General features: G+C 38.9%; 1 protein-coding gene across 1 annotated transcript; it reads left to right on the plus strand.

Annotated features, from left to right (window-relative positions):
* The first annotated feature begins 3,461 nt into the window (after positions 1 to 3,461).
* LOC117960532 (voltage-dependent calcium channel gamma-1 subunit-like) lies at positions 3,462 to 14,806 on the plus strand. Its single transcript, XM_034898479.1, has 4 exons — positions 3,462 to 4,079; positions 10,235 to 10,309; positions 13,344 to 13,490; positions 13,680 to 14,806. The coding sequence occupies exons 1-4, from the start codon at positions 3,842 to 3,844 to the stop codon at positions 13,910 to 13,912; spliced, it is 693 nt and encodes a 230-aa protein (XP_034754370.1). The 5' UTR covers positions 3,462 to 3,841; the 3' UTR covers positions 13,913 to 14,806.
* Positions 14,807 to 18,981: the final 4,175 nt, after the last annotated feature.

Below are 18,981 nucleotides of genomic sequence, written 5' to 3' on the forward strand. Positions count from 1 at the left end.
CCCCCCCCCCCCCCCCCCCCCCACACACACACACACACACACACACACACACACATACACACACTTCTGTGTTCCTGTAATGGTGTCAGGCTGGTGTGATCCCATAATGGTCTGTAGTTTTTTTTTCTGATGAAATCATTTCAACAGCAGTACATGTTAGTTTAATATTTTCTCCTGAGAGATTCCGTCTCACAGACACTCTCTCACCTTCCAAGTTTGTTGTGAAAATTTAAAGTGGCTAAGATTCCTCCCAGCAGGGGGCTTGATTCCTCGCTCCCTGTTGATATACATCAATGCCATGTGGTCGATTCAGTAACCACAGACATCCATTTGCATGACAAGTGTCACTGGGCTAAGACTGGATAAAGCCAGCAGCAGTTGGAGTTTAACCCTTTTCCTCTGCTATGAAACATGAAAAACGACAAACTTGCATGGTGATTTGTAATAAATATATACAAATGCAGGTTATCTGACAACAAGCAAACATCACTTACCGTAAACCTGTGAACAAACCATTTAAACACACATTACAGAAGAAGAGAATAAAAACGTTGTTTTATCCTCATTACATTGCATAACACATAACCAACAAAAAGAAACTGTGGATGATATTAAGGCAACCAGATGAATAACATCAAATAATTTAAAATGACGAATTTGAAAATACACAAGAGAATTCAGGCCCTCTGACACCATTTATTTTAGTTCAAGTCAGAATACTCATGAAATGTGTTTGTGTTTATAGTTAAAGTCATAATTGGGAGAATGGTGAAGATAGATTTATGTAGAATTCTTTTCAGAGTAAATTTTATTCATAATAGTGCTTTTTTTAATAAACTTCTTGCACAAAACCCCCCAACCTATTGTCTTCTTGGAACATTTGTGTTGTCTGTTTCAGTTGAAGACTTAGTTTTAATGATATGATAACATATAGGGCGTATCAACAATATAATATATATTGTACTACCAAGCCTGTAAATACAAAGTCTCTTTAATTATTCCCATGAGAGGTTTGTAATGTATCATTGTGCCAATAAATTACTCTTACACTAAAAAAGAGTGACTGGAAATTGAACATCTCAAGTTTGCTCCTTATAATTTATTATGTCTGTGACACATTCAGTTGTTCCTTATCTGGAATCCATGGAATCCAAAACCTGGAATCTGGAAACAAATCAGTTCAGTCACTCTGTAGAAGAGAATCCAACACAGCTGGCCACACTGCGTCCAAACGTTCTCTAGAATGTTGCTCACTGGTACAGGCTTGCCAAAGTCGGTAAGGTTTGGAACCAAACTAAATCCAGGATAAGAAAAACAACAATCTACATGTAGCAGTACAGAATAAAAAGAAAAAAAAATTATAATTCTTTCTATCTCCTTTTTATCACATTTGGTACCTTATTTACTTTTGTTTTCTTAATAGACCATTTACACATTTAAACCATTAGCTATGTTATATGAGAACTGTTCAAATCACACTTCGACTACGTAACATAGTCTGTTTGACTAGAGGCCTTGTTTGCATTGACAAAACCAAAACATGGTACAAAGTTAAATAATAGCATTTCTTTTCCTAAATGTCTGTTTGATATTTTGATTGAGGATCTATGGAAAGAAACTACTACAATACTTTCTGGGACACAAGTGGTTGAGTATCGTTTGCGGTGATGACTGACAGATCCCTCAGCAGGAGCACGCACTCAGGCATATGTTGTCCTGGGTGTGTAGGTTTGCAATGATTTTGTCAAGTTGTACTTTGTTGCCGTCACAACTTATTCACTTTCACTGGCACCTGTGCTCACCCCGAGGGGAAGTGGGTCACAATCCTAAAAAAAAAAACGTTATATAGGCCAGGGCTTAAAAAAGATAACCAGGGACGCACCACTGCGATTAACTGTAGGGGAGTTGTCAAGGGGACTAGCACACCTTTTGGGTTATAATTGAAAGTACGTTTTCTGTATCCCCCCTCCCCTAATGGAAAAAGCACAGGTGTTACTAATAACACTAACAATGGCTCTGGTTCTTCAAGTGTTCCAGTAAGAGTTCCTGTCTACAAGCATGCATAATATGGGCACTTTAATTAAAGCAGCTTAAAGTGCCCATATTATGAAAAAATAAATAAATTGTGTCCCATGTTGTTTTGAGTGAGATACAAGTTTCTGAATGTAACCTGGTGAGCAGGTCAAAATCGCCAAAGTCATCTACGTCATTGGCCGAAACATTTGGTGTGTGCTAACCACTTTAGCTAATACCAGTAGCTAGCTTTTTCAAAAACTTTGGTCAGTACAAGGCAGGATTAGCCAGGAGACTTCTTCTAAATGCTGGCACACTTTCAACTTTGCATGGAATACCTGCAGACAAGGGTTATGTATGTAGTTCTATTCGATTTCTTTTGTGGATTAGAGTGAACTTGTGTGTGTTGTAGCATTTACATGCTTTTTTTGCCATTGAGAACAGCTGCCTTCTAGTACCTAGTTACTGCGCGTGTGCTCCCATCAAACAGAGAGCTCAACACACAGGGTGAAAAGAGGAACTGAAGCAATGTGCAGTATAACAAAAATTTGTATAATTATAAGTATAATTTGCTGAAGCAAAAGTTGACAAGGCAGGCATTGGAGCTACAGAAGAGTTCTAAACACATCCTCAAATTATATCTGACATTTTTTGTAATCACCAATTCTTCCGAGCAGGGAAATAATAGTAAAACAACAGTGCACTCAACACTGTACCTGTCTGTTCAACCTATACATATAGCCTCATTTGCAGGCAACCCAATGCACTTTACAAAGGCAAAACAAATATGGAAACCAGTGGGTTTTTTCAGATTGGCATTATACTATAGGACCTTTAGGGTGACTTCTTCATTCATGATCCCTCATACAGTACAATCAATAATCCTTAATAACATCAGTTAAGAGATGCATGTCGTTATTTATTTCACCTTTTACAACCATTTCTGACTGTAGACATGGCACTGGGCATCTCAATAAAGAAACAGTTGTTCTCTGGACTATAAGACATAGTGCTAAGTGAGCATCCTGACAGGAATTACTAAAAGCAATATTGTTCCATCAGGGAAACTCTACTGTTGTCTGACAGCTGGAGCCTTGCTGCTGCTCTTTGTATACACATCTACACTATCCTTTTAAACAGTTTACAGAAACAAATCCACACCGAGGCGGTGTTGTGGTGAGGCCAAGAGTGAAAACACAGCCACTGTAGATGGATGGAAACTAAATGTAAGGAAAACTATTCTTACAATGCTGAATAATCCATTTTGAAAGTTGCACACATAAAAACTGTTTATGTGAGTCCACTTATTGTGGCACTTTAAAAATCTCTACCCACTGGCACTGTAATCGGAGACGCAGAGAGCCTGACAACTAGACTCACCAGTCACATTTATAGAATCTCCCCAGCAAAACACCTACCAACACATGCATCATTCCCCACACCCATTGCCCACCAGACAGTTGGTTTGGTCATCAACTTTCTTGATCTAACTCAACAGCTGTAAGTCTAAACTTGCATCCCCTCAGTTGTACAGCAACTCATAGTGAGTAGGGGAAAGTGAACTTTAAACTAGGGCAGAGCAGTCTGGTCCCTTTCCCTTCGAACCAGAGGCACAGATTTGCGACAGGGAGAGAGAAGACACTTAGGCGGGGAGAGAAAAGGAGAAGAGACTTTGTGGGAAGCTTGCTGCAGTCACTGAGAAAAGAAGACCCTGGGACACATATTCTGTGTGTTCACATTGCAGAACATCCAATTTTATTGAGATATATACATACTTTTTCATATCGGGAAGGAAATTCACTAAAGAGAAATCTCACTACCTGGAAACATGCACAAGCGCACAAAGATAAAGATTGCCATATTCGTGCTGCTGGTGGGAATGGCTTGCATGTTCACAGCGGTGGTAACGGACCACTGGGCAGTGCTGAGCCCACAGGTGAACAAAGTCAACGAGACTTGCGAAGCGGCCCACTTTGGTCTGTGGAGGCTGTGCAAGAAGTATATTTACATCAGCTCGGAAAACTTTGAGCAGGGGCATGGTTGCGGACCCATCAGCCTGCCTGGAGGTAAGACAAATCTAAGTAAAACTGTTTTCTAACTGGCAGATAAAATTACATTAGGCTACTGTATGAATAATGTTTGTCTGTGACTGTGAGGTGTCTCTATGTAATCCGGCCCATAGCTCTGAGGTAGGAAGCTTCTAAGAATAGAGGTCCTGATGCAGGATATGACATTTTAAAAATCCTTAAACATACTCATGAAACAGAAGAAAGATTATATTCTGATTGTCATGCATTGAGCTTTCCATAATGTATTAAACTTTTTTTGACACAGAAAATAGTTGTCCTAGTTGATTTTTTGTCTGAAACATAGGAAATAATTCAAATTTCTCCGTTGTTAGTCGTCAGTGGTGTTGAATTGCCTCGGTCTAACACATTAGTTTGTGAGTGCAGCCCATGTTTTGATATCTTGTGTTGGTTGCAAGTCTGCTACTGGTCTTTGTTCAGTTGGGTGATGCTCGTCTCTGCCCCTCTTTTGAATAAGCCAGAGGGTGAGGGTGGAAACAACATCCAGCCAGATCAGACCCTCTGACAAGGCCTTGATAGGAAGCTATCAATTAACTGTCAAGACTTAACCAGACCACCGTATACTGTATGTGACATCAACCAGACATGGCCAAACATAAACAATGGAGTCCCAAGAGGAACTAAGAACATACTTAAATACAGTTTTGAGGTACTTCAGATAATCCAGTATTTCCATTGGTAACACTTCCTTTTATAGATTCCGTAGTTCCCTATTAATTTATAAGTGAAAAAAAGGAAATGTCTTTAATTTAATTAATAATTACAAAGCAACAACATTTTCAATTGGTAAACATTCAATACATTCCAATTCATTATTAGTGTAAAACGTTCAGCTGAAAAAAAATCATGTAAAATGGGGTTTTTCTATGTAGCTGTAATTACAGGCAGAATTACAATTAGAAAGAAACAATTATACACACATATATTGAGTTATTTGGTTTAATTGAATCAGTTTCTCCACTCATTAAGACTTCTGTCCCAACTCTTCTAGATCAACAACCGTGTCAAAATACTGTCACTATTTTCTTTATAATTAGTCCCTAATCACACGCTGCTGACAGTTATAGTACTTTGGAATACAATATGGAGTAGGTTGTGGTATTAATACTTTATTTATAGATAAATGATCTCCCTCTCCCACCCCAGTCCTTAATAATGCTGACATAATGTGATCAGATAATATGTCCTACGTAGCACAACAAGACCTTACCTTGCTACAAATGGCAACAACTTTATATGTTAACAGGTGCTCTTGCAGCTTCTTGAAAGAAAAACAGACTGTGGTTGAATATAATGGATGTAACCGTGTTGAGCAATTGCTGTCTAGCAGTCACTCATGTCTCAATGGCTTGTATGAGTCACTCATCTGTAAAACCACGCTGGCAAATTGACTGTTACCTGGGAAACCATTATCCAACTGTGGATTGTGATCTGACCCTGCATGTCGCTTTATGTTGATTAGCCTTCTCAACTTCCCCCCAAATTTGCACAACTCACAAAGCAGAGAGGCGCCGGTGGTGGCTGTTAGACTTTTGGGGAATCCCGAACACTGTCTGCACTGCAGGGCCATTCCAGGAGCAGATGCAATGTCTGAGGGTGGTCCACTAGTGCAAACATGGCAGGTATGTGCTGAATATACTAAATCAGCTCGGCCCACGCAGGCATGTAGACAATTCATTGCAAATTCGATTGCAAAGCCAAGTGACAAATATCTCTAGAGTTTTTATCTGCACATACATACAGCATGAAAGTGGTGATCTATAAACGTTTGGAAAGTTAGTTTGTAATATCTCAATATAAATATATTAGGCTATGTTATATGCAAAGAGCCAGAACATCTTCTAGTTCTTTGCACATCTTCACTTGCCAAAAGGCTTTCATGTCTACGACAGTACATGTGATGGCGTCTTGACAGCCTTCATTCGAGAAGTAAGTAAATCCATCAGTCTCCAAGGGTTTCTTCCGGCTATCAATTGCTGTATTTGGACAGGAACGTTGTTGTTTATTATAGCCACACGTCTTCAGAGAGGTTTCAACCTGTGATCCAAAGCTGGAGTTAAACAATATGAGGAGGTCCCTCTTGCTGTGAGGCACTTATCTGGAAAATATAGGATTAGATGTTGTTTCATCTACTGCTAACAATATGCAGATGGTGAAACAATCTCAGAAAAACTTTCATGCGCAGACTTACATTACATGTCCTTTCAGCTCAAAGAAATAAAGTTTACCTGTGGGCTATTTTACTTTTAGGTTCTATACTTTGTGTTGTCCTGCTTTCTTTTCACGTTGGAATCTCTTTTTGTACTTTTTGAGCTTCTGTGAGAGATTAAATAATTTATTACAATGCTCCTCTTAGCCACAGCATACAAAAACGGGTTACTTTAATGTATTCTCCATGGTAACAGGAACAAAAAAGGGTGGGATTTATTTAATAACATTGTGCAAACTGCTCAGAAAGCGGTTGTGGTTCTAAATATATACCACGTAAATACCCAGCTGTTCTTGGGTGGTAGCCGTGAGGGTCAAGTGTTCACGCCGAGTGTATGTCCTCTGAGTGACGGGGCCGTCTGGAAGAGTCAGGCATAGCTCTGAGGCCTACTGTCCCACCAAACTGTTCCCACAAGACCGTCTCGCAGCTTCACGTCTCCGTGCAGCCCACACAGTCACTCAAATTACTTTACACTCCCTAAAAAAGTGGTACCACTGGTATTTTGCCTTTATAGGCACTCAGAATACCTTCCAACCCAGGGACAGGCATCATATGGGGATTGGGAGTGGCAGGTGGTGTCTTTAACACTTATATAGACGTGTGTCCACATGCTTCTCTGGGTTTTATAGCAGTATCAAAGCTAAAAATTTCTTACATGGATTGTGCTCCATGTAAGAAATTTCGGGCTCTGTATAAACTTACAGAGCCCGACAGGTATCAGAAGTGTGGAGTAAAATGTGGGGTTAATCTAAACATAATTTCCTTGAATTAATACATTTTGCACATGAGTTATTGAAAATGTTTTAAACCTGCCAGACTTTGTTGTAAAATACACATATTTTAGTGGCATGTACAACATAATTGGAGATGTCCTCACTTGTGTTAGCTGATAGACCTAAGAATGAGGAAGGTTTTGACACCCAAGGAAAGCAGACAAAGTAAAAAAACCTAGTCTTACAGTTCTCACCTGGTCTCAGAGTTCTGGGCCAATCTTTGCTCCCGCTAAAGACAAACTAAGCAGAAAGGGCCCACCAAAGCTATAAAAAGTGTGATCTGTGATGTGCAGAACTGCTGCTAATCCGATGTCCTTCCTGATCTTTGGAACGACGATGGATGGCTTTATTATGATCAAGAGAGGCTTTAGAGAGCTTGTCAGCAGAGCATAGCAGGACGAGGACCAGCAACAAGTGGTGCAGCAGTGCGTGTGAGTGTTTTTGCCTGCGCCAGTGTGCTTCTACAAATGAATTGAGATTAGTATATGACCACCAGCTTGTCTCTCAAATCTTTTTGTTGGAGCTTTCAGTTAAAGATAGCACAAAAGTGTGTAACTAGGCACATAAAACACATCCAGTCACATGTGGGAATAAAGTTATTTGTTACCAATAATGATCCCAATAATCCTAATACCAATAATGATGTTCCGCTCCAAGGCTTAATACATGATGATTGGCTCCACTTAAACATAGGCCTACATAACAAACCACACATGGTTTAGCAAATGTAGAGCCACTTGGCCCGCTGGTAGTTCTTAGACTTTTTAATGTTGGATGTAAAAATAAATCTTTTCTTAGGCCCAGATGAGACCATGTTTCCTGCCATTGAAAGAGTCTGGCGTGACAGAGAAGTGGTAAAGTTGAGTTTAGCGGTGGATTTGCATTTTCTTAAAAACATGCATATTCACAGTTTCGGGAAATGAGGGAAGTTCAAAGATACTTTTCAGCTGAATACAAGATTTATCTTGGAAGCACAACTAGTTGACAAACTACTAGATTACACCCTCATATGTGACTTTTACAGAGAAAACAGTGAAGCTTGTTGCTTAGTAACAACTTCTGTTTTATATGGCCTTTTCCTGCCCTCATTTATAAAAAACATTTTCTTTTGTGTTGGCCCATATCATTAAAAGCTTATAATGTCAAAGGAGGTTTTTTTGTAAACAATGTCATGTTGACTTGGCTTGGAAAAATATGATTCAGAGATATTGTTTGTATTGTTTGTTATATCAAGTAACTCAGTGCTATTTCCTGGCAGAGCCATCTGACATTCCTTTTAACTTATTTACAAGGTTTCAAGGATGCATTGGAAAATGATCTACCATTTGAGCACGGCTCATCAAGCTCTCACAGTTATACGATACCATGCAGTACTGCATATTTTCACATGAAAGCATTTCACTGATGTCCCGTGGTAAGACTGTATGTAAAAGGGAATTAGGAGCATGCATGTGAGTGGAGACCTCATAGCATAACTGAGATTATGGCTGTGCACTTGCCCTTGATCGAGATTAAGAGACATAATGATGTGGTGTCATGTCTTAAAACTTTCGCATTCTCTTTGCACTTATGATCATCCAAAACCATCTGTTTATATATGCCACGATAGTCTTCTTTTTTCAAGTAGTGATGCCTCAGATGTTAAGTATGAGCCACATTGTGTGCACTTGATCAACTATTTGTACCAATGTATACATGTTTAAACCCTTGAATTAGTATGTGGTATGATATAAGTCAAATTTTAGCAAGATCTGACTGGAAACCAAATCTGTTTTGTCTTTCATACACTTGGCATAGCATCACGTGATCATCAACTGTGATGATCACATAAAAACGGCCTGGCTTTGTGCAAATCTCCAAGGCTCAACACTTCATCTGCTCAAAAAACAACAATTATTCTAATGTGGGTTGTAATCATTACTACTTTGTCAGTCAAATCATACAAAGCAGCACAGGATCTGCATGGCATCATGGAACCACTTCAGTGATAATAATATCCATGGGCAGGCCAATATGTAAGATGCTTTAGTAAAAACAATGAGAAAAATCTTAGACAGCATGAGGTGTTCAAAGTATCATATGCATATGAAACATATGGTGCAAATGTATTTGGGGCAAAGCTTGATGACCGGAATTTATCCATCCATCTATTAATGACCATAGTGAGTGAAGTGGTTCGGCAGAGGAAGAATACATAGCCCAAAACAACATGAGTTTACAACAAAAGCAAACAAAAGCTGTTCATGACATGACAACTTTGATAATGATTTTGTTTATTTGCCAGCAGCTCAAATTTGTTTGAATTTAGGTAACTTGATTTAAATTAGAGACAGATTTTAGTCAACACAGTAAGTGAATCAAAGAAAGAGCACACAGCAGAAATATTTCACACAACAGACTGGTCATCGGAGTTGAAAGCAGTTAAAGGCTTCCATCACGGTGCCATTTTAATTAACTAATTAACAATTGTTGTCATTTCTCCACTACAGGACCCTTTGTTAAGGTCCCCTCGCTTTTTATAAATAAAGGATGTATTTGCACATGAGGACATTTAATTAATGTGATGAAATTTCATGGCTAGGCCATTGAATCAAATCCACTGAAGTTTTAATTATTGAAACTTAATGTAATTTCAGACCAAATTACTCTGCAATGTGCTCTGCAAAGCTCATGATCTGCTAATTAAAGAGCGTCATAGCATATTTTAATCTCATTGTTTTGGTTTTCCAGCCACCAGAAACATTACATTGGGATTTAGTCTCATTGTTCTCACCAACAATAATATAAAAGCAGTGAGTAGCTATTGTCAGAAACAAAAGCTCTAAAAAGCCAAATCTACACATCAAACTACACACAGACACAGTTAATGACAAGCTAGTTAATATGGTGAAGCAATTAGCAGCTGAAGAGCCAGATATTTCCCTCAAGAATTGGTGAAGACCAAAACAGAGCTAAAATAAAGTGAATATTAACCTACAGTCTGGTGGTAACACATGTAACTTTAAAAAAATGATAATGTTGCTCCGCCTGTGCTGGCTGTGTTAATATAGGCACTTTACATGGTGATGTCAACGTTGTGTTGTGTTTGTCCAAGAGGCCAATTTGATTCATGTAGGTGTAACTTTGAACTAAATCGTGTTTTCTTTTCACAGAGGAAAACTGCACATACTTCAGTCACTTCACTCCAGGGCAGGATGCTGCGATATTTGAATATAAAACACAAAAAGGTAAGTTTCTGTTAGTGGTTCCCCAAAGGTGATAACTTTTATTTCATCCTGTCTAAGTGAATTCCTTTTTTTTGTTGAAATATGTTCCTTAGCACATCCCAGTCTGTGGGAAGTTGAACAAAAAACTGGCAGCATCACGTATTCCAAACTGATCTTACCTTCTGCTGCTGCTGTTGCTCTCTGTGGCTTCAGATTTTCATTCATGTTTCACTTCTGATTATTGGTCTCACAGCAGGTGTCAATGACAAAACTCTTCATAGGACATGAAGGAGTCCTGGTTGAAAGGCAATTGGATTTAACTTTTCCCAACCCTTTGTCCAGCTGGCTAAAAGTCAATGTACTTCCTCAGGTCATTACTTGCAAAGCTTTGTGTCCCAAACCTTCTCTTTCTGCATGTGATATATCTATACTTTAATAGTGTGCCTCAGACCTTTTTGTCAGAAATGATATTGGCAGATGTTGACGCACATAGGATACCAATGCTTTTTTGAAAATGTAACAGCTTTTTCTTTCCGTAATGATGGTTGCCGGCCGGGGTGAAATTTAACTCACTAAGTCACACAATTCACAGTGTGTGTACTAACACAAGGCAGACAGTGTTTCATACAGTACATGGTGCCTCAAGAACAGTGCAAGACATGACTGTACATGCAGTACAGTCAATATTTCAGAACTCTGTGTGTGTGTGTGTGTATGTGTGTGTGTGTGTGTGTGTGTGTGCTTGTTCTAGTCCCCATTCCCTCCATCTTCCATTCCATCTATCCTCTCTCCAGTGACCCTGTAACTGGGACTGTCCTGAGCTCCCAGCCAGCGCATGTTGTATGACAGCCTTCCAATTTAGTGGGCATGGGGGGCTGTGCACATGTGGAGCACTGTCACACTCAGTTATTAGGGTGTGAATGTGAATAGTCTTGTACACCCCCCACACCACACCATAAACTCAGAGAGGATAATGCAAGAATACACAGGTACTTCCCCCCCATCCTCACACACACACACACACACACACACACACACACAAACACACACACACACACACACATGCAGCATTCCAGCCCTGATGGCCAGCCCTTGAGATACACACTGCAAGCTGAGCCATTTGGCCATACAATAATGGTGCATAAGGTTGAATGAGCATTGTTGATGTACATGTCACCACAGGCCATCCATTCATACAAGGCTCTTACATGTGTCTGCCATAGGGAGTTCGCAAGTAGAAAATAAATGAAGTGTTATGAAAATCTGACAGTGAGAATAGGCAAGGATGCTGCTGAAATGGATCTGGGTATTTGGAGGTTTGTAATATATTTCATAAACAACTGTGCCAATATCCACATGAACTGTATTATGTGGGCTTGACTGAAAATGAAACACAGTGGCCATGTTCATGGTAATTAAGGGACAAATCACCAAGTGCAACAGTGTGTGTGGTTTTAGATAAATAGGAGTTCTATGGCACAGAGGACAAAATACATCAGGCTTTGGCTGCGCAGGCAACACTTGTTAGTAGAATACATTTTTTTGTCTGTTTTGATCTTTTTATGGGATTTGTTGACTATAACAAAAATGATAGAACATCACCAGGCTTATCATGAAGGTAATAATCTTTACATTCAAATCACAAAAGTACTATATAAATGTAATTTGCTTACCGTTGCAGGGCGTTTTTGTAACAGGAACAGCAGCTGGCTTATTTTTTCCGATCAGAGAGTCAGATATGATGTGAGGCCTTTGATCTGCCGCCTGTTCGCCTGTGAACCATGCCTAGGGGAGAGGCAATCCTTTGGGGGGGGAGAGCCTTCATCTTCTTCTAGTAGAGGAGGTTGTGTCGCACCCTGAACGATGTGTTCACTGAGATACTGTCCGTCTGTGGAGCTCATTGGCTAGCTCAGTCTAAAACACCAAAGTTTCTCAACTCCAAGAGCAAAGCAGACGTAGAAAGATACCAGTGTTTCAGTCATAGTTTCTGGGCATACACCACTGGACCACCGAAGGGTCATTGGAGAAAACAATGTTGTTTTTTACAAACTACAGTGCTAAGATGTTTAGGAAATAATTGAGCATTTAAAAAAATAGTTAACTACATTTGAATCTTATTTCAAGATTTGTGTCTTCATGTGAAAACCAAACAGCTTGGGGTGCACCAGACAAGGTAGACACGTCTCAGAAGACGTACTAATGCATTCTTGTCTGGTCTTTGTAATTGGATTTGTTAAAAACATGAAAAACATACAAGGCCATCCTAATCTTCCACGCCTAAACTGATACTAATGACTTGACTAATGAAAAATACACCATTAGACCAAATTGTTTTACAAAAAACAACTAATCTCTAAAGGATCCAGGACAACATACTGGGACACATTATAAAACAAATTGGAGTGTGACAGAATAATATCAAAAAGGTTTTGAAGAGGCCTCAACCTTAACATTTTTTTGTGAATTTTGGCTTCAAACACTTAATTATTAACAAATTAGTTGTCGTCACCAACTACCCAAGAGTTTGCAGCTCTTCAATAGTCCATACTGCTCATTAAAGCAGTGTCCTACTATTAATCTCTAAAGATTATCTTTTGGGTATTTTCAGCCTTTAATTTTGACAGGACAGATGAAGACATGAAAGTGGAGAGAGGGCAGGAATGACACACAGCAAAGGGGCACAGGTTGGAGTCAAACCTGGGCCCGCTACATCAAGAAGCAAACATCCTCTCTACATGGGCACCTGCTCTGCCAACTGAGCTATCTGGGCACCCATACAATTGATCTCTAGAATGTTGTGATGTGTCATGTGCTGTCAAATGACTTGCCATCTTTGTATTTATGAATCAAAGTAATACATTAAATGGTGGATTCAGAACCTGGGTTTTGCCCTAGTTAAAGCATTCCTGAAAGGATTGGTTTGTGGCTTTACTGATAAAAAAAATAAAAACTTAATTTCACTCCAATATATACAATACGCACGTGAACAATGTGAAATTACGTGTCAGTTTGTTGTCACTGGATTGTACAAGACTCATGGTCTCTTTCTTTCCAGAGTACAACATCTCAGCTGCAGCCATTTCGATCTTCAGTCTAGCCTTCATCATCCTGGGGTCTCTGTGTTTGATGGGATCTTGTACCGGTAAAGGCAAAGGAAGAGACTACCTCCTCAAACCTGCTGGCATGTTTTTCGCATTTGCAGGTGAGTTCAGTTAACCAACTTAGTTTCAATATCCCTGCAGTGTTCACAATTTGGAATGCAAAAACCTGACTTTGCCTTCATGATTACACATCCTGTTAGAGCATGGGAATCTGCACATTACCACAGGTATTACTACAGTACAAGCTGTACTACCAGACTGATGTTTACCCAACTCTCACTCCTACCCAGGTCTCTGTGCCTTTATTTCACTGGAGGTGATGCGTCAATCAGTCAAACGCATGATCGAGAGCAAGGACACAATCTGGATTGAATACTACTATGCCTGGTCCTTCGCTTGTGCCTGCACCGGCTTTGTCCTCCTCTTTCTCACTGGCATCGCCCTCCTGGTCCTGTCCATGCCCCAGATGCCCAGGAATCCATGGGAGACTTGCATGGACGCCGAGGCAGATCAAGCCGAGTGATAGCTAGACAGACAGATGAACACAGGATATGAGGAGAGTGACTGTGTCTTTTGTTTTGATTACAAATGTTAGATGTCATTTCAAGAACAAGAGCTGGCCATAAAAGGATAACGTTGTGACAGAAACTGGTTTGGGGTTTGATGGACCGTAGCGATGATGGGAGATTTACCTCGCTGCAATTATACAACTTGAATATGGGGCTTCTGTCGGAATTTTGAATGTTTGCGTTATCCTGGATGCCTACCCAGAGTGTAAAATATAGCAGCCCTCCTCAACAACTTGTTGGGTATGTTGGAGATCAGAGCTCAAATCTGACCTGAGGCCAAAAAAACACCATGGCCTACTTCTCATAAACTTGGTCCAAATGCCATTTGCAATTATTTGTTAGTACTTTTAGTATGCTTCCATTTTTCTCTACAGCTCTAATCATTTACTGCCGGCGTACTTAAAAAAAAATGCAAAAAAAGATTAATCACATGCCACTGTTATGTGAAATTGTCTAGTTTGGTCTCCCAAATGGCATCATGATGCACAACTTAGTTAAAAATAAAATTAAGATTTGAGATTAATTTACATTTTGAGAATATTGTGCATACAGTTATGGCCTGACATCTACAGTAGAGGACGTCACATGATTTTGTGTAGTGCATTATGTATGATATCCTGTACACATCTAATTTTCCTCCATTGATTTTTCTATGGCATCGCTCAAGGAATCACTTACTCCTTCTCATACTTGACTGCTATTTCTTATCAATTAAGTATGAGAAATCCAGACATATGAATTCAAATGTTAAATTTTATATTTCTAAGATGTATTAAGAGCCTTTAAAGATGAAGAATCACCAAGTAAAATAAGAACATCATAAATAAATGATTTTGAGCAAAGCAGTAGAACAGAGCGGGTTTGTGTGTGTGTGTGTGTGTGTGTGTGTGTGTGTGTCTTTGTGTGGCAAGCTGAATGCTAAACACCCACACAGTCTGCAGCCATGATCATGTTGGAAAACGTTCAGCTTTAGCAGGTGCACATACAAGGCCTTTTACTTTTCATTTACAGCTTCCAAACCAAACTGAATGAAAAATAGTCTCTGTTTGGTTTTATGCGTCATCATGACGCAGTGAAACGTGGCAACATTGGTATTTGCATCAAAGTATTTTACAGCATTTTCTCTGTTTGGAAGAAATGCACAGAGATCACAAACAATCCCAACTTTGACTGCACGTGCAGACATTGTCAGCTCAGCTGTCGTTATTTCAAGTGTAAATAATAAAACAATGTTTTGTTTCAGATTGGACATTAGCCAGCCAAGCCATGCAGACAAAAAACTCTCTACAGTATGAATAACAGCGCTGGTCGGTTAGTTATAGCCTTAAAAAACAAGGAGCAAAGAGAGAATGTGGGCTGGTGCTGTTGAGCTGCTGTTGTGCAGTTGAGTTTGAGAAGCCTTCCCATCATATGCTCTACTATACCATACCATGCCATACCATACCACGCCGTACCATACCAAACCAGACTGTACCATACAATACTATACAATACTATGCCATCCCATACTGTACTAGACCATAATATATTATACTATACTACACTATGCCATTCCATACTATAGTATACCACATAGTCCTGTCAAAAGATTATAAACGTTTAATCGTGATTCATCGCATTAATGTCATAGTTAACTTGCAATTTATTGCCATTTATCACACATTTTTTATCTATTCTAAATGTCCCGAATTCTTTTTTTAATTAAAAACAACATTGGCATATAGCCTACTGTAGTGTTCAATTTCACACTAACATTCTTCCTTGGAGCAAATAATCCCTCACACAGTGTAACACTGCCCAAAAATAAAAGGGTGAAAAAATACTTCAACAAGGGGGCAGAGAATTCTTATCAGCTGTGTGCTTGGCCATCAAGTGGTATTTCAGACTGGACGTGCTGCGATTTAGCTGTTCCACTTAGCTGCTCCCTTTAAAGGCCTGGAGAACTTCTGTTGTGTTTGCCTTTGGTTGTGTTGTGTGTATTTGCATCGTGTTTGTGTATTTGGTTGTTGTGTATATTTGCAGCGTGTTTGCTGAATGCTCAGCATGTGTTGTAGAATTAATGAAGTTGTTTTTCTTTTTGCATTGCTTCTTTTTTCAGGGTTTGTGTGCTTTTCCTTTTGCATTGTTTTTTATAATGAAGTTGTTTTCTTAATTTGCTTGTGTTTTTTCTATTTGCATGTGTTTTCTGAAGTTGCAGGGCGTTTGTCTCTGTCGACGATCGTAATTTGGGCATCTCGCGCCATTTACTCAAAACATAACGTCACTACTCTTTGGCCGGCTCGCAAGCCCAACCAAGTGTGTGCGCCGTGCCTATTGTTTTGTTTCCGGTTGAGCTAGATCCGTTGTAGTGTTGTGGTTTTTCTAACATTACTAGATGTTGCAACAGCATGTTTAAAAAACTACAAAGTTTGCTAGGCCAAAAAGAACGTTAGTCTCGCGCTAAAAAATGTACGCCCTTAAATTGGGTTTGTGTTAATGCTGTTAATAACGTATTTAACTGACACTACTACCATATCATACTATACAATACTATACTACAATATACCAAACTGTACTATGTACTAGGACATCATCACTCCCCCAGCCGTAGAAGATGAGGAATCAACTGTGGTAATCTCTGTCGCCTTGACTGTTCAAATGATTGAATAGGACCAGCGGGTGCTGTGCACACAATCCCTATCAATTGTTGAATGAGCAATCCCTTTCAACCCAAAACATTAATTTTAAATTACTTCTTTCTGTTACGTGATCTAGACATTCTATTGGTCACGGAAACTTGGCTGCATGCTAGTGATCTAAACCCTTTCAGTGATTTCTCCCACTAAACCTTTAGTTAGTAGTCTTTAGCCAGTTTCTACAACTTGTGGACTCATTCAATCTGACTCAGTCTGTCTCTGGTCCCACACAAAAACATGGTCATATACTGGATCTTGTTTTACCATCAAAATATTGAGCTGGATGTTGCTAATCTATCTGACCATAAGCCTGTGATTTTTAATGCGGTAGGTTCGTTTTAAATGTGCTCTTCAAATAAATTGACTTGACTATACTAAACTGTACTATACTATACCACACTATCCCCAACTATACTATACTACAGTATACACCTTTTCCAAGGTAGACAGTATAAAAAAGAACAAGAACGGTGTAGAGTTATTCATGTGGGATAGAGCAAGGTTAATTTGCACAATATCAAAATTGTACATCACAATACTAAATTACCTGTAGATGTAGTTTACCTGCTTACTAATTGTGGAATGTAATGCTAAGCATGATTTTTTTGACAGGTCCCTGTGTGATCTTGAAGTTGAGTTGTACTGTAGCTGTGTGTGCTCTGAGACAAACTGAAAGCCTCTCATCCAGACAGTTTTAACCTTCTGTATGAAACAGCTGCAGTCCCAGTTATATAGAGGTGAGCAATTGACAAAATAATGTATTTTAACATTTATTTGCTAAAACCTGCAGCTGTTGTGAACTTGTTTAGGGCAAACATTGACTTAGTTTTTTTCGAATTATCTTAATTTTGACTGTCACTTTTCTTATATGTTTGACTATAAAACAAGCAAAAGAAAAAAAAATCAAACCGGAATACTAATAGGAGTGACAATTGCTGAAATAAATTTCTATATTCTTAATTATGGTTTTGACATTTTCATTTAAAATGGCATTCAAATTAATCAAGTTTTTAGTTATGTGTGTGTGTGTGTGTGTGTGTGTGTGTGTTTTATGTGCTTTTTGTGATCACAATTAAATCTTGATAAGCTTTGAAAAACTTACATTTGAGATCACTTTGTGTTTTGTTCCTTTACTTTCATGTACCAAAGAAAAAGGCAAACGGATAGGTGAATGTTGGCTGGTGGCCATTTTCTAGATAGATGGTGGAAAGCTTTTAGGGTTGAATCAAGAGTTACTGCACGCCGCCAAAGATAACGTTTAATCATTTTTTTTAAAGTTCAAAAGTTGATGCATCTGAAAATATACAGAAACATGAGTCCAACATATTATGAACAAAGATAAATCAGCTTATTTGTTTGTACATTGATGACAGACTCATCCACCTGTAGGTAAGGTAGCCACTGAGGTAGCCATCCACAGATACAGTAAAGCTTAAGGAGTTTCTGTGCTACATGTATATTTAACATTAAAATAAGTAAATATATGAACGTCAACTATATGCACCACAAAAAAGGTATCTGTAAAGGATTTAGGGCACCCCAATTTCAGAACATACGTAATGGGGGGTCCCTGCTCTGTCTCTTTTTCAGGTAGGGGGTCCTTGGCCTAAAGACTCCTGCTCTAAGTAACTAGTTACTACTTAAACTACAGCGAAACCCCTGATAATTCATGTACACAGTGATATGATATATTCAATGTAGGCGCAAAGACTTCTCTACAGTACTGCTGTGTAATGCAGAGGATGATAAAAAAGAACAGAACTCAAGCAATTTCAATAAAAACACTTTAATAGAGAAACAAATAAAAAAGAAAAAAAACTTTGAAACACAGTCTAAAACCTTTATTATAACCACCACCAATTGAAATGAAGAAGAGTAAAACAGATCTATTCATTATTTTGTACCCACGAGGGAGGAACCAATGGGACTGGGAGGCCGGGAGAACAGGTGTGCCATTGATTCACTGCAGCGAGGGAAGAACAGAGGAGAGCAAACAGATAACAAGAAGAGAGAGAAGGCTGAACACAGTGCTCTCTACTGGCCGGGCAAAAGGTTGCTCCCTTTCCATGCGCCACACACCTAAGATGCTTTTTATTTAAAAGGCAACACAGAATCTTAAAAAAAAATAAAAATAAAAAAATGTACATGATTCATGGGACAATATTGGGTGGTGAAAACCTTTCAAATCCAACTTAATTACAAGACTTAAGACCCTAAGTTGCATTGCTAAGATCCTGTCAAACTCATTTTGGAGAAAAAAACTGACAAAAATGAAGCCTTAAAAACAAATTGGCAATGATAAAATTTGTAAATAAAATCCCTTTAAAATGTCTTTGGCTCAATCTCTT

Source organism: Etheostoma cragini, chromosome 2 (assembly GCF_013103735.1).
Source record: "Etheostoma cragini isolate CJK2018 chromosome 2, CSU_Ecrag_1.0, whole genome shotgun sequence".
Lineage (NCBI taxonomy): Eukaryota > Metazoa > Chordata > Actinopteri > Perciformes > Percidae > Etheostoma > Etheostoma cragini.